We start from the raw sequence: 14,635 nt of genomic DNA on the forward strand, positions 1-14,635 counted from the left end.
TAAGCGCTAGTAATGGCTTTGGCAGTGTTGCGACACTACACAATTGGTTCAATTTTCATCTTTGTAATTCTCATGGCTTTTATTTTTTGGGGGGAATAAGTTCCAAAAAGGTCAGGCTATTTCTCAGAACATGGTTTAGTAGGCCAGAGAAGGAAATTTATTTTGAACCATACTAATTTTATTTTCAAGCAGGACAAGATAACTGTACAAGTTGCAGAACAACTAACTAGTTTGCACTCTTTTGGCAAACACTGACGACACCTACAGGTCACCGGCTGCAATTACAACAGGTACGTTCACTATTTGATCTTTTTTTAATGAGCCCTTTCTAGTGACGTCAGCAGCTGTAAGCCACACTTGTGCTCGAGTGAGGAGATGGTTTGTCTGTTCTGGACGGTCCAACCCATCTCCAACGAGTCCTGCCCCTCTTCTTAGCTACTCCCTGAAGATTTTTGAGTTCATCCAAGCGACTGCGGCGCTCCAGCCAAGTGGCTAAACTCCTTTTTTTGCACATACAAGAGGCCCACTAAAGCTCCAAGGTAGGAGACAATTTCAATATTTACGTGCGGAGTTGCTTTTAAGCATATTAGAAACCGCGCTCGGTATAATGCAACGTATAAAACAAAGGTCAATTAAATTAAGATATTAAGTTGTATTAATATGGAGGAAAATGATTTTTCCATAGCTGTTGTGTTTTCCTATACAGTAATTATTTTATTTAATTGTATTTCAAGATACACAAAGCAAATTTGTAATTGCCTTTTATTCAGCACGAAACTCAAATATCAGTTAAACCTTAATAAAAATCTGACATTTTGCATTTGTAAAAGTTCATTCAATATTTAATATATACTGTAAATACGTGTTTTTAGTTACAATACTCCTCTCTCTTTTTTTTTTAAATATATCTTGTGACAACTCATTTACTTCTCTACCTGCTCCTGGCTGAAATGACGCATTAAAATATTCTTATTAGTGCAAATATTTGCAAAAGCTTCATCTGCAACCAGGCATGGATAAATAAAAGGAATAGAAATGCACAAATAGGTTCATACAAGCGAGAAGACTTTTGTGTTAGAAAACAAAATAATTTTGTCCGACCCATCAGACTTTTCCTGACACTTGAGTCTTAGGGTCAAAACCGTTGCTATTTTGACGCGTTTGTAATTCATAAGCAGTCTATTTGGCTCATAAATCATCATGAAAGAAATAGTCGGCAAATGCGTTTAGTGGCTGGCAGCTCTTCACTAAGCCTCATTTGTGGTGAATTACAAGAATTGGAAGCGTGCTGTTCTTGAAAACTTTGTTTAAATCTCACGCTGCTTTAAATAGTAGCTCCCATAGCTAAAACAATTTAAAAAAAATTAAAAAATAACTCAAATGACATTTGTCACATGTTAGTAAGTTGGCTTGTTTGCTGAAGAAATTAAATTAAGGGACCATGACAAAATGATCAGTTTCTGTGGTTTGCTATTTATAAGTACGTGTTGCGTAACATTTTTGATTCATTCTAATAATTATTGACAGCATAACTCCCAAATTGCCTTTCAGTAAGTAAAAATGAAATTGATCAAAATAGTGCAAGAGGTCCTGTTGTTTTAATTTAATTTTTTAAATAAAGTTATATATTATGGTTAGCTTATTAGCAGAAAATACAAAATGGAATGCTCATTTTAATTTCAGACGAAAACATGAAACAATATTTATTTTAGAGGTGATAAACATCAACATGTCTGCTTAAATGCTGCATCTGTGCTTCTCCAGGTGTTTCCCAATCTGTCCCCCACCGTCGGAGGGAGAGGAGGGCGCCGAGGTATGATGATCGACCTGAGCTTCCTGACAGAGGAGGAGCGTGTGGTCATCATGACCGTGCTGAGGAGGGACGCCCAACTCAAGCAGGCCGACGAGCAGAGAATCAGGTTAGTTATCTCACGTGGGACCCTTCCTCTGAGCTCTCCACGGCCCGCGAGCCTTTGGTTGAACACCCCTGCTTGAGATTAGCACAATAAAGTGGCGGCTGGGAATGTGACATAAAGAAGTTTGTTAATGGACATGTGGGCGGGGGGAGGTAACTCGCGGTCTGGCACACACAAGAATGTCAAATATTAGCTTTAACGGCCAATCAGAGCTAAGGGGGAGGCGGCTTAGCGACCTTGCACTGACCACAATTGAAATGGACCAACACATGTAAAGTTAATGTTATTGTCATGTGATGTCATGCGTGACAAAAGTGGCTTTGAAGAAGCCCTTTTTTATTTATTTATTATGGTGGATCATAAAATCAATTGAAATTAAAAGTAGTGTTTTTATACATTGGATCTGTGCAGGTAAGAGTCAAAGGCCACAACATGAAGTACACTTCATGCCTTTGAATCTTTTTCATTCCAAACGGGGTTCAAAGTTCACCGAGCGCCAAACTTGAAAGCCTCGTAAGTCGCACGGCATGAAGAATGCGAGCAGACGTTATGTTCTGCATCAGGCTTTAAGTGAAGGCGGTCGGCCAATGTGTGTGCATGCGTGTAAGAGGATTATGACAACATCCCATAATAATGCCCTGCCTTTTCATCACATGACACCGTCTTCTGTTGATTCCGTTTCCTCTCCATGGAGATGTTTGCCACTTTCCCGAACTCCTTCATGTGCTGAAGAGCAGCTTTGTTGAGGAATCCCAAGAAAAGAAGAAAAATGCATCAACTTGACGCAAACCACATTGAGTCTTAACTCGTAAAAAACAATTATGGATAGGATTTTTAACTCAACGAAAATTTCATTTGCTTTGAAATCTCATTCAGGGCATAAAAAAAAAGTTAAGCACTAACAAGATTAGAAAATCACTTTGCGGATAACCACAAGGAATCAATAATACCAATTTTCCCCTAAAAACATGTTCTTGGTGACAAACTCAAAAATCAAGAAACACCAATTGAGTCATATCTCAAATTAAAGGTCTTCACGAAGGTTTCCTAGTTCTTCGTTTATATTTTCGATTTACTATCTTGTGATGATGTCATGACCGAAATTTGTTATTTGCTCACTCTCAGGTAACACCTAATTAAAGATCTCCCTTTACGACAAACTCTGACCAACATTTTTTTATGCGGTGTATGTATATATTGCAAAAATGAAAATATGTTTTCTCTTTTTTTCCACCAGGAAGCTGGAGAGCATCGTGAGCCAAGGTCCATCGTCAGACTCCAAGTTGAAGTACCTGACGGGCCAGTGGTTCTACGACGCCAAGTCTCGCAGGCATATGGACAAGATCCATGGCTCGGAAATCATCTTGGCCTCCATGAAGCAAAGGAGCGCTTCAGGTAGTGTCTGTTTTTTTTTTTTTAATAATCCAACGCTCCGTGTTGATGCTGTAAATAGTCGTGTGCGATAATCCCTACCAGAAGCTTTCATATGTTTGCAGAAGGCTGTTATAGACCAGAAAGATCGCGAGCATTCAAGAGTCCAAGTTCTGACGTGGTGGTACCACAGAAACCTGCCAGATGTTTGGACATGCCACGGGAATTGAAGTATGATTTCTCTTTTTTGACTTTACACATTTATTCTGGGGGAAAATATAACCTGTCAATTTTTTTTCTGCTGCTATATTTTCTCCGACTTTTTTTTTTTCATAATCTAACTGACTTTGCTCTAACTTTCCCGCTTTTATCCTTTAGTACTTTCAGCATTCCAACTTTTCTGCACAGTTTTTTTTTCTTTTTCTTAATGCTCCTTCATGTTATTATGACCAGCTTATGTATTACATAATAAACGAAAAGTCCGACCTACCGGTAGCTCGGTTTCCTCGAGTGGAAATCTCTTTAAAGTCTCTTTTTTTTTTTTTAAGAATATTTGCTCAGCTACCTGAGTGTGTTCATGTGTGTGTGTGTCTTGTGACTCCTCACGTGTAAACAAAGGCGGCGCCAAAAGGGAATATGTGACTTTACACGGGTGTTGTGAATACTGTCCATGAGTTGCCTTGTTCCCGTTGTGGCGTGCAAGTTAAGCAAAGTGCCTAATTGAATAAAACCTTCTGCGTCATTGCCGCCGAATGAGAAATAGTTGCGGCCTATTTTGGGCAACTGGAATTCTATCAACTGTTTTTTTGATATGATGATCATTTTTGTTTGTTGATTATCTAAATTAGATTTAGGTTATTGACTCATTGTGGAGTCTTTTGGAAGAGAAGTTGACTTAAGCTAGCAAAGTGCTACTTCCAAGACTCCTTCAACATGGTTTCTTAACAGTCAATATTTGACTTTTTTTTTTTTTTTTTCTAGCACTTTCCAACCGTGCATTGAAGCCTTGAAGTTGTGTTATTATTACACATAACTAAAGATTTACTTTGTTTAATTTCACACTTGGTGGGTGGACCACTAAGCCAGAGACCTTCAAATTCATATTTTTTTTTTTTTTTTTTTCCTGTAGTAATCGAAAGAAAGAAGATCTGGTGTCGGCAGTCCATTCTCCAAGAATGGTTTGTTTTGCAAAAATTTATTCTTTGCCTCTTTCCTACAGTAATTTTTTTTCTGTCTTCCTTCCAGACCAGACCGAACCCTTTTAATCGAGCTTCCCTCCTCGTTGACGAACCGGTTGAGCTCACTAAAACAGGTGAGCCAAAATTCTTCAGTCGTGTCAATCCGACTACAAATTTTCAAAACGATATTTCCCTTTCCTTAGATCCCACCTCCCTCCCGAAGTATCAGCAAGCAAGGGGGAGTAGTAGTCAGACATCGGGGAACTCCGCGACATCCGAGGGCTCCTCTAAGCCTATCCCCAAAAAGCGGACATTCATAACAAAGGCACCCCTGGACCTTCAGGTCGCTCCTGCCTCAAGACCAATCCTCTATCAGAACTCCAGTGGAAGCTCCAACCGATCCAAGGGTGAAGTCGTGGTGTCAGCCCACCCGTCTGCTTCTCCTCAGCAGAATGATGGTTCTCAGGTTTTATCTCATTCCAGTCTGGTGGAAAATGGAACGCTATCTTTTATTACAGCTCACAGGTGAGTGGCAACCTTAACTCGCATCTTTTTTGTCCTACTTTCAAATAATTCCATATCACTGGACAGACACACAGAACAGATGATCAAAGATAATTTCGCACGAGGACGGCATCAGACCGTAGAAAGAATCCGGGATCATGATCCAGTCATTGGCGGCAGTGAGATATCATCCGTGGAGGAGCCAGAGTGGCAAAAAAACGCAGGTAAGATCTGTGATGTCATCCAAAGTCGTCTTTTTAGACCCAACCTGTGCTAGGGAAAGGCTAATGCTACTCTAATGCTAATGCTAATTCCTCCTCTAGCTCCTATTCCTTATATGATCATTTTCTTTACATTTAGAAGCTCCGATATCCTATGACATCAACTTTATTGAGTCCTCCAAGCAGAAGACACAGAGGAGATCCCAACAGAAACGTTCGTTCAAGTTGACCAACCCGGCCTCCAGTCCCACCGGCGACGACGAGGATTCCATCACGAAAGTGCTCGATTGGTTCAACCGTAGAACCGATAGCGGCAATTTGGTGAACGGTAAAGAGGTCTCGAGGAACCCGGACAGACACCGTGAGACGGGAAGCGAGGAGGTCTTCAAGAAAGATATTCAGGAAAAAGAAATATGGACGAGTCAGCCAGAAGGAACAGCCAATGAGACCATGAACGATATGAAAAATGATGACATCACCGGGATGAAATCGTTTGGGGAAAGCACCACGCCTGTGATACCTGGAGACAAAACCCAGACAAGAGAAGGAAACGAGAAGAGGCCAAACATACCCTCTGTCACAAATGTAGTCAACGCAAGTCAGCATGTGGGATTGAAACAGGACCAAGACTTAGACCGTTCTAATTTCAGGAACTACCCATACCCTGAAATTTTAAGCGCTAATCCCCAAGTAGCTGACAGGAAAGGTTCTGACGTTGAGCTTTTATTTGTTGAACCACTAGTGCCAAAAACACCTCTGCGGTCCAGTCCAGATGTAAAAGGGGTCTCTTTAAATCAAGCAGAAACCCTTCAACAGTTCAGAGATAGCCCGAGTCCAGAGTCAGAGCATACAGACCTCAAGACTTGCAGGAACCATGTCGAGAACCTCTGCAAAACACCGGAGAATTCCACCAAAGACTGCGAGCAGTCACCCAAAGCAAAAGACGCAGAGAGTCCTCAAAGACAAAAAACCACAGCGGAGAAGATCAAGCAGCTCAAAACCTTCTGGGAGCAGGAGGCAGGCAAACCATCGCTTAATGGCGCTAAACACAAAAACGTGCGGGGTGCAAAGATGACCAAGAGATTCACCAAATCCGAGTTTGACTTACGGACCATTGGCAACCACTCAGGCAGCGACGGCGAAGGCTCCAATCGAGACAATTTGACCGGTCTGCCTCTAAATCAGAGAATCGATAAAATGTCGCCCTCCCTCGGTGGGAGCCGAGCCCAGTTTAGCAGCTTGCTGGAGTTCTGGGACGAAACCACCGCAGACCCCAAAACCAAAAGCCCCAAAAGGCAAATCAACACTCCACAACCACCCGAAGAGTTAGGTTCTTCTCAGCCCGAGCCTCGCTCCTTTGAAACAGTCTCAGCCAACGAGCCAAAAAAGAACCTGCCTGAGTCTGCTCAGCCCAAAGAACCCAAAAAGATCTTGAAAGACTCCAGCAGGGTCGACAAAACTGCAAGACCGCCACCAACTCCACCTAGGGAGGTTCGTTCTCCCAAAAGAAGAAAGGACAGCTTCAGCCATTCCAGCGGTCGCGGGAGGTCTCTGCGTCGATCCACCAGTATGTTCGCTCTAGTCGACCCGCAAGAACCGACGCTTAAGATCCACGTCAGCCCCGTCCACTCCCAAAGCAGGAAGCCGAGCAGCGATGGCGCTCAGAGCGTCAAGGGAACCGAGACCCCCCTGGCCAGGGCTTTCGTACCCCGAGACTACAGCCACTACTTGGGGATGGCCAACGAGCCGGGTACCCTGCCTCCCGAGGCGGAAATTTCCGAGACTTTCGGCGGACCTGTGAGGACCAGCACTCCCACGGGCTCCAAGAAGAACTTTAAGCCCGGCCCACGCCAGGCGAGGATCAATTACAGCAACCCAGATGCTGATCCCGAGTCTCCTCTAAGCAACACGTCCGAGTCCTTGTCCAACTCCAGGAATATTTTCAAATGTAAGTACTATCCATCCATCCATGTTCTACTCACATTCAAGAACCTATGCTGTCAGTGATTCCCGGAATTTATGTGTACGAAAAAAAATTCAAAAAAATATTGCCTTAGTGGAGCACTGGTTAGCAAATCCGCCTCACAATTCAGAGGTGCGGGGTTCGATTCCGGCCTTCCTGTGTGGAGTTTGCTTGTTCTCCCCGTGCCTGCGTTGGCTTTCCTCCAGGTACTCCGGTTTCCTTCCAAATTGTTTGTAGGTGTGATTGTGTGATTGTCTACTTGTGCCCTGCGATTGGCTGGCGACCAGTTCAGGGTGTCCCAAAGTCAGCTGGGATAGGCTCCAGCACACCCGCCACCCTCGTGAGGAGAAGCGGGTCAGAAAATGGATGGATGGATATTGCCGTAGCGCCCAGAACTTTCCTCAGTCCCCCCCAAATATCCTGTTGAACTATAGACAAAGCTGACTTTGACTTAACATGACTGCCATCTACTGGTGATGACTGCACACAGCAACTATCAATACAAAAAGCTCTATTTTAATAGGGAAAAGTTTTGCGTGTTTTTTTTTTTTTTTTTTTCTGTAGGAATTTTCAAAACAGAATTGAAACTATGTAAAGATGGATTTGTCAGCAATGATATCTCTGAAGAAACATTTGTTCAACAAACACAGGACACCTTACCGTATCCGTGTGTGTGTTATCTTTGTTTGCCAAAGTTAGTCACTCGTCAACACTCAGTCTTTGGCGGATATTTGGCTTGTGGGCTGGGAAGGTTCATCAGGCACACTCGTAAAACGACTTTGACAGTGTAGCGCAAAATTCCATTTCAGGTCATTTTACTGGAATTGCTTAAGCATAATCTTGTGACTGTGTGTCAAAATGGCCGCTGTGAACAACAAGAAAGCTAACCCAATTCAGTTAAGCTAGCCCTATGTTGCCTTGTGATTGTAATAAAAAAAAAAAATCGCTTTCTCTTTTTACCATTGTCAGGCAAAAATATCGCGGATGAGGAGAATCCTGTGAGGAAAGCGCTGCAGCGAGCAGAAGCTAGACCTAAAGGTCTTGCTAAAAGTATGGAGGACCTGCTTGGGTCTTTGTCACCAAGTGAGTATCATCACTCAATTTTTTTTCCTTTAATTACACTTTAATGATTTATCTCCCGCTAGCACAAGAGAGACGGCAAGAGCCGAAACCAATCACGAGGCGAACCGCTGACGGTAACAATCTCAAGTGCTTGTAAATATTTCAAATAAATGTTATTTCCTCACCTTGTACTTTCACCATAGACGCCATGACGCTCCCTTCTCCACGCCCGTTCTCGGAGCAAGAGAGCCTGAAGAAGATGAGCAAGTCGGTCCCTTCGTTTTTACAGACGGAGGTAAAACGAAGCACGGCGCCGGCGTCCGGCATGACCCTGCACGCGTGCCCCCCCCGTGCATGATGCAGCACACGTATGTTGCAGGATGACAGCCAGTTTTACGAGGACGTTCTCCACCCGGGAATACGCACGACGGACTCGTCCTTTGACTTGGCTTCTGTGTCGTCTGTATGTCTCGCTCAACTCACCGCATGAGCCGCTTACACTAACGCTTACACGAAAGCCATTTTAAAGTCTGTCGCTAACCAAAACAGCAGCACCGACGAACGCATCTTGTTTGTGTCGGTTGGCAGTTCAATGGGAGCGTGATGACCATGTACAGCGGTGACTTCGGCAACGTGGACGTGCAAGGCAGCATCCAGTTCTCCATCAACTACGTGCAAAAGCTCCGAGAGTTCCACATCTTCGTGGCTCAGTGTCAAGACTTGGCGGCCGCTGACCTCAAGAGAGGTCGCTCAGACCCGTGAGTATGATAAACGGATGGAGAACATGAGTTCTCAGAATATACCCGGGAAAACATATTTCCACACGTGGGTTAAGTGAGGAGATAAAATGTCACGAACCTCCAGCATTCCAGACGTGATCGTATTTGGTTAGAGCTTTCTTCTCATCAAATAAAACCAAATTAAGTCTTCCTCTGTTGTAAATTAGATTAGAGTCTTGATGGATTAGAGTGTAAAAAAAAAAAAAAAAAACATGTTTATCATTCTTGTCATGAGGCAGCATCACGTTTTAAACACATTTGCCAACAGCTTGTGTATCGTTTTAGCTACATTTAGCATAATGAAATCGAAATATACAAAAAATGTTTATTAACTTTTTGACAGCTGCTATTATTCACGTGATGAAGAATTTGACTAAATGTGTTTTTCTCAGCTACGTCAAAAGTTACCTCGTTCCTGACAAATTACATCTGGGAAAAAAGAAAACATCTGTGAAGAAAAAGACGCTTAATCCGACTTTTAATGAGATCCTCAGGGTGAGTGTGTACGCAGAATGTTGCTATTGTTCATTAATATTTTATTTATTTATTTATTTTACAATCAATTTGCTTTTCCAGTATCACATTGGCATCGAGTCTCTCAAGACACAGATGCTGGTTCTCTCCGTGTGGCATCACGACACGTTTGGCCGGAACACCTTCTTGGGTGAGGTGGATGTGGACCTCTCCAAGTGGGACTTTGACCACACCCGCATGAACGACTTGCCACTCAAAGCCAAGGTAGGACATGAAAACACGCACGCACCTGTTGATCCCTTTGCTGGCGCCATCTTGTGTTGAGAGTTGGTACTGCAAGTAAAAATCTGAATATTTGTAATTCAGACAAGAACAACTCTGGCATCGTTAAGTGGCCGAGGAGAGATGAGATTGGCTGTACGCTTCCTGCCTAAGGTCATCTACGGTGAAGGTCAATTTTCATGATTTTCTCCCCATCGTGTTGATGACAGGATTTTAATAACTCAATAAATGTCCCACCCTTATGTAAAACTTTCTTTTTTGTTTTAGCTAAGCATGTTCCCAGAACAGGAGAGATTCACATCTGGGTGAAAGAATGCAGGAACCTGCCTTTAATCAGAACCACCATTGACCCTTACGTCAAATGGTACACACGGTACCGGTGGAAATCTTTAGCGCCGGCGTCATCGTGTTTTGACTCGATTCTCACGCCATTTCCAGCTTCGTGCTCCCGGACACGAGCCGCAAGAGTCGTCAGAAGACGCGCGTGCTGAGGAGGACGGCCAATCCTTTGTTCAACCACACCATGGTGTACGACGGCATCAGGGCGATCGACCTGACCGAGGCCTGCGTGGAGCTCACCGTCTGGGACAGGGACAAGCTGGCCAGCAACCTGCTGGGCGGAATCAGGCTCGGAACCGGCACAGGTACACTCCACTTCAACACAGTCAACTTCTTAAAGGCTGCCATTGTTTTACTCTTGAGCTACTTCACTGCAGATGGAGATTGTCACTGGCGGAGCGAGGGGGAGGGGCACGGGGGCACTGCCCCTCCCCACAAAGTGTGTGTTTTGCATAAATTAATTTGTAGTTAGTCGTGTCTTTAGTGACCTCTTTTGTTTTTTTATTGTAAAGAATGGGATCAACAGATCTGAATCATGAAATGTATTTAATGGCAACTGTTCTCAGGAAGGAGTTACGGGTCGGCCGTGGACTGGATGGACTCCACGCCCGGCGAAGCGGCGCTGTGGGAGCGCATGGTGGCGTCGCCCAACGAATGGGCGGAGGGAGTGCTGCCCCTGCGCCTGCTAAGCTCTGCCAAAACGGCCTTCAAATAACAACAAGTACATCGCTCTTATCATAGCGCTTTCACAAATAACATTTGCAAAAAAAATTTGATGCCCAAGGTCATGATGTCTTCTTGATCCATACAAGGCGAAGAATTCTTTTCTATTCACTTTTTCAATAGGCCGAAGATGAACAAAAGAGAATAAAAAACAAAAAAAAAACACACAACTGTTCATTTTGGATGTGTTAAATGATTAACAAATACTCCAGAAGCTTCCTTTAAAACACTAAATCAAACTGAGAAGTGTATATGCATCTATAGTAAAGCTTGTGGTGTACTATCATCACTTCTGTAAGATTACAACAATATTTATTGTTGATTTTCACACTAAATTCCAGAGACTAACAAACAGTTGTTCAGTTTGTGTATGTTAAATAAAGTTTACACTTAAAAATAAGGTGCTTTTGAACGAGTTGTCCTTATGGGAAAAAAAAGCTAAGTATGGTAAATACAATATATTAAGAAAATAATCTAGAAAGGATTCTAGAATCTAAAACCAGTCAAGATGACAATACAGAAGATGATCGCCAACAGTGGGTCGCTGTAGCGGCTCGCTGACGAACCTGAAGAATAGAGAAAATAGATATACGCTACTGTATAAGCAGTATTTTTATTTTTGAACTTCATTTTTATTTTCCAAAACAAAAGGCATGTCCAAACTTACCCAAAGAAGCTGCGTTAGTTTGAAAATCATCTGAAAAGCAAAACCCCCCAAAAAAATCACAAAATAAATGTAAATTCAATGCAATCGTATATTTTAAAAACACACAATTAATACGCACCCGTGCTCTTTTTGGCCACGAAAATGGCCTGTGAGGTGACTGTAGCATTAGCCAACACTTCCTCAACGTCTCTTTTTCTTCGGGTACCGGAACAATCCTGTTCAAAACAAACGTAAGTAAGAAAGGTTAGTTTAATTCCATTTTTTTAAATCTATTTATTTTTTAAATACAGTTTTTCTCCATATATTTACTCATTGGTCATTGAGTTAGCCATAGCAGGCTACTTCCTGGTTCAGGGCGAATTAAATTAGACATTCGGAGGATTTCATGGAAGAGACTCATGACTAAAATTGGTAATTCAATTTATCTAAGAGGGGGAAAAAAAAATCACGTAGCGTCATGTTTTTTCTATTTTTTTTTTTGTCCAGGTTAGCTAGCAGGCTAACGGAACTTTCCACTGACTTGTATTCTGCTATTTGTATTGTGACACTCACAGGCTTTAATGCATCACAGGAGGACACTTCGCACAATCTCGTGACACAATGTAGATAGAACGTGGACACCGTCAGATTCTTGTGCTCCACGAATCGAAAGGCCTCGAAGGAGAAGTGCGCCTCCTGGGAGTCGCCGTTGAGCAGTATCTCCGTCTGCTCGTCACGTGTGCAGCTTTAGACGACAAAACGAGTGTGAGTGAACAGCGAGAACTTAACGTTACGTTTCATTTGCAAAGCCATCGTGCGCTCACCCGATAAAAAGGTCATAGAAGTTGTTGAAGTCCGGGTAAGGGCTCGTGGTAGCGTAACATCGATCCAGCAGAACGTTGAACCTTTCAAAAAGATCCTTAGTTGTCTTGTCCTTTTCGAAAACTCTTAAGAAGACAACAACTACCTTTCTGTTAAATTGGTGGCTCGTACGGCGACGTAGATTTTGGTCTTCAGTTGGAGTCCCGTCTCTGGGATGGTAAGAGCGTCTTGGAACTGAGCGTCCTGACCAATCAAATGACCTTCTTGTTAGATAATACGTACCAAAGATACGAACGGAATGGTCTTACTTCGAATAACTCCAAGCTCAGCGTACTGATGAAGCTGCCGTTGTTGTCTTTAATGGCCACGTTCACACCGGATCTGTAAAGATTTTTTTAAAAATCAGACAAGTGCCGTCAAAGAGCTCCCACGGGCCACCGCACTTACACGCCCAGCTCGGTGTTGTTGAGGATGTATTGCATCGGGTAGAGGCAGGAGAACATGTAGAGGAGCTGCGGCCTATAAGTGATCATGCCGGACGACGGGTCGATGGAATTCACCGTGCCGGAAATGTTGATAAACTGCACTTTGGAGAAGTCGGCGAAGTCGCCGGTGCCCACCTCATCGGTGACCTTCGGAGAAACGCTCGGGTCACATCCTGGAGCTCTCCGAGCGAGCCGCGCGGCCACTTACGGTAAACATGTTCCCGCATGACGCCGGGGAGCTTTCGTTTATAGGGAAGCTGAAATTCAAGACGGGTGGGACGACGGTGAAGTCCGCCACGCCGAAACATTCTTCGTTGTTTAACTCGTTGTTCAGCACCATGAGGGACTCGTTGTAGAGGGCTTGGTACATGGGGCATAGGTAGATGCTCAGGTACATGCGGTCCGTCCCGCAGTAGACCATTATGTCAGAGTTTTCTAGGACAAACAAAGTGGGACACTTTGCACAAGACAAAACTAAATGGGAAGAAAACAGGAAAGTTCACTACCTGGGGCTCTGTTCGTGTCACTCGTAGCGCACTCGGGCGGTGTCTGACCCCGAATTCCCAAGATAGCGAGATGGCACGCAAGCAGCACCAGCTTCATTTTTCTGGATGAAGAAGACATTTGCAGGGACAAACTTGAAAAATATCCAGTGCAGTGCAAATTTCTGCTCAGGGAAAAGAAGTTAGCAAAAGTTAGCCATTTTGGAAAAAGGCAAGATTTTATATAAGAAATGTAGGCCAAAAAAAAACCAATTGAATAATAATGGAAGATAGTAAAAGTTGTCATTCTATGTAATAAAAAAAAATATTGAGAATTTAGTGTTTTCTTGTTCAAATAATTTTCTTTACTTTGGTTCTGGGCTGTTAAAGTTTACTGTTGTAATTTTCTTTTTCCTTTTCGTGCTGCCCTTTTCTCATGTTTATCTTTCAATATTCACAAAAATGAAAAATACACGATTTTAATTGGCTCTAAATTTTTTAGCGCACTCAAGTATTAGTACATAAAGGGAATCAGAAAATAATGATAATACAAGACTATTATTGTCAAAGCTGTGAAAAAGCAAATTCATGGTGACTAATAATAATAATAATAATAATGAATTCTCACCTGTAAATCCCCATTTTGTCTGTCCCAGAAGTCCCGCACAGGATTCCATTTATAGGGTCACCAATAGGGGCGTGGAAGGGGAAGCCACTAAACAATAGTGCAACACGAGCCCTGACGTTCACAGTATACATTCTGTGCATAAATGTGTTTTCTATTTTCAATTTTGAAATTTAGCCTTTTTTTGCAAAGGAGAAAAAAAAACACTTTGGGAGAAAAAAACAAAACACTAAATAAAACATTATACCTAATATACCTCAGGTATTTTGCTAGTATTTAAAAAGTATTAAAGCAGTATGTGCATTGTATATTTCAAATTTAATTTTATGGTGAATGTTTTTCGTGAATTTTCTGTTATCACTGATTTTGTTTCTAAGGTGCTATATGTTTACAGAATGACTATTCATCCCTTGTGTGAATGCATGGGAAAGGCAGTGAAAGTGTTGCGTAGCCAACAACAACAAACAAAGTGACGTGAGAACACCTCCGAGATCTTTTCAAATGATAAAAATGGAACTCGCCGCTCGTCACAATTTTGTAACCGACACTCTTTTGATGCGCCCTCGAGGCTGTGCTGTAAATTCTGGAGAATTTTGTGACTGTTAGGACACACCCATGTGGGGAGAGATCCGGTTCTTGGTCTTTGCATCAAGGGACGTCTAGCTTTACAGCTCCCCGGTGGCTTTCACCCACAAAATGACGCTATGTGAAGAAGTATTACAATACATTAGACAGCTCACCTTTCAAATGCCATTTTTAATGA

The 14,635-nt window shown here is 42.8% G+C and overlaps 2 protein-coding genes across 5 annotated transcripts; one reads left to right on the top strand and one right to left on the bottom strand.

Annotated features, from left to right (window-relative positions):
• The first annotated feature begins 32 nt into the window (after positions 1 to 32).
• LOC125971804 (synaptotagmin-like protein 2) lies at positions 33 to 11,212 on the top strand. 3 transcript variants are annotated; one of them, XM_049724800.2, is made up of 21 exons: positions 35 to 290; positions 436 to 539; positions 1,765 to 1,919; positions 3,154 to 3,311; positions 3,413 to 3,518; positions 4,417 to 4,465; positions 4,533 to 4,599; positions 4,669 to 4,990; positions 5,057 to 5,193; positions 5,330 to 7,138; positions 8,123 to 8,236; positions 8,299 to 8,349; positions 8,419 to 8,510; positions 8,595 to 8,678; positions 8,804 to 8,973; positions 9,387 to 9,489; positions 9,571 to 9,732; positions 9,835 to 9,919; positions 10,018 to 10,114; positions 10,189 to 10,394; positions 10,656 to 11,212. In XM_049724800.2, exons 3-21 carry the CDS (start codon positions 1,816 to 1,818, stop codon positions 10,802 to 10,804), a joined length of 4,065 nt encoding a protein of 1,354 aa, XP_049580757.1. In that variant the 5' UTR covers positions 35 to 290; positions 436 to 539; positions 1,765 to 1,815; the 3' UTR covers positions 10,805 to 11,212. The 3 variants fall into 3 exon arrangements, with proteins under 3 accessions (XP_049580758.1, XP_049580757.1, XP_049580759.1); XM_049724801.2 differs by lacking the exon at positions 8,595 to 8,678 and having other exon boundaries at positions 33 to 539; XM_049724802.2 differs by lacking the exon at positions 5,330 to 7,138 and having other exon boundaries at positions 73 to 539.
• On the bottom strand, positions 10,619 to 13,978 carry si:dkey-4p15.5 (zona pellucida-like domain-containing protein 1). 2 transcript variants are annotated; one of them, XM_068651283.1, is made up of 11 exons: positions 13,876 to 13,978; positions 13,272 to 13,372; positions 12,974 to 13,200; positions 12,728 to 12,912; positions 12,589 to 12,661; positions 12,426 to 12,523; positions 12,283 to 12,363; positions 12,032 to 12,203; positions 11,598 to 11,694; positions 11,480 to 11,509; positions 10,619 to 11,378 (listed from the first exon to the last, which is right to left on the bottom strand). In XM_068651283.1, the coding sequence occupies exons 1-11, from the start codon at positions 13,887 to 13,889 to the stop codon at positions 11,299 to 11,301; spliced, it is 1,158 nt and encodes a 385-aa protein (XP_068507384.1). In that variant the 5' UTR covers positions 13,890 to 13,978; the 3' UTR covers positions 10,619 to 11,298. The 2 variants fall into 2 exon arrangements, with proteins under 2 accessions (XP_068507384.1, XP_049580768.1); XM_049724811.2 differs by lacking the exon at positions 13,876 to 13,978 and having other exon boundaries at positions 13,272 to 13,431.
• Between the last annotated feature and the right edge of the window lie 657 nt (positions 13,979 to 14,635).

The sequence above is a fragment of the Syngnathus scovelli genome, chromosome 7, assembly GCF_024217435.2.
Source record: "Syngnathus scovelli strain Florida chromosome 7, RoL_Ssco_1.2, whole genome shotgun sequence".
Taxonomy (NCBI): domain Eukaryota; kingdom Metazoa; phylum Chordata; class Actinopteri; order Syngnathiformes; family Syngnathidae; genus Syngnathus; species Syngnathus scovelli.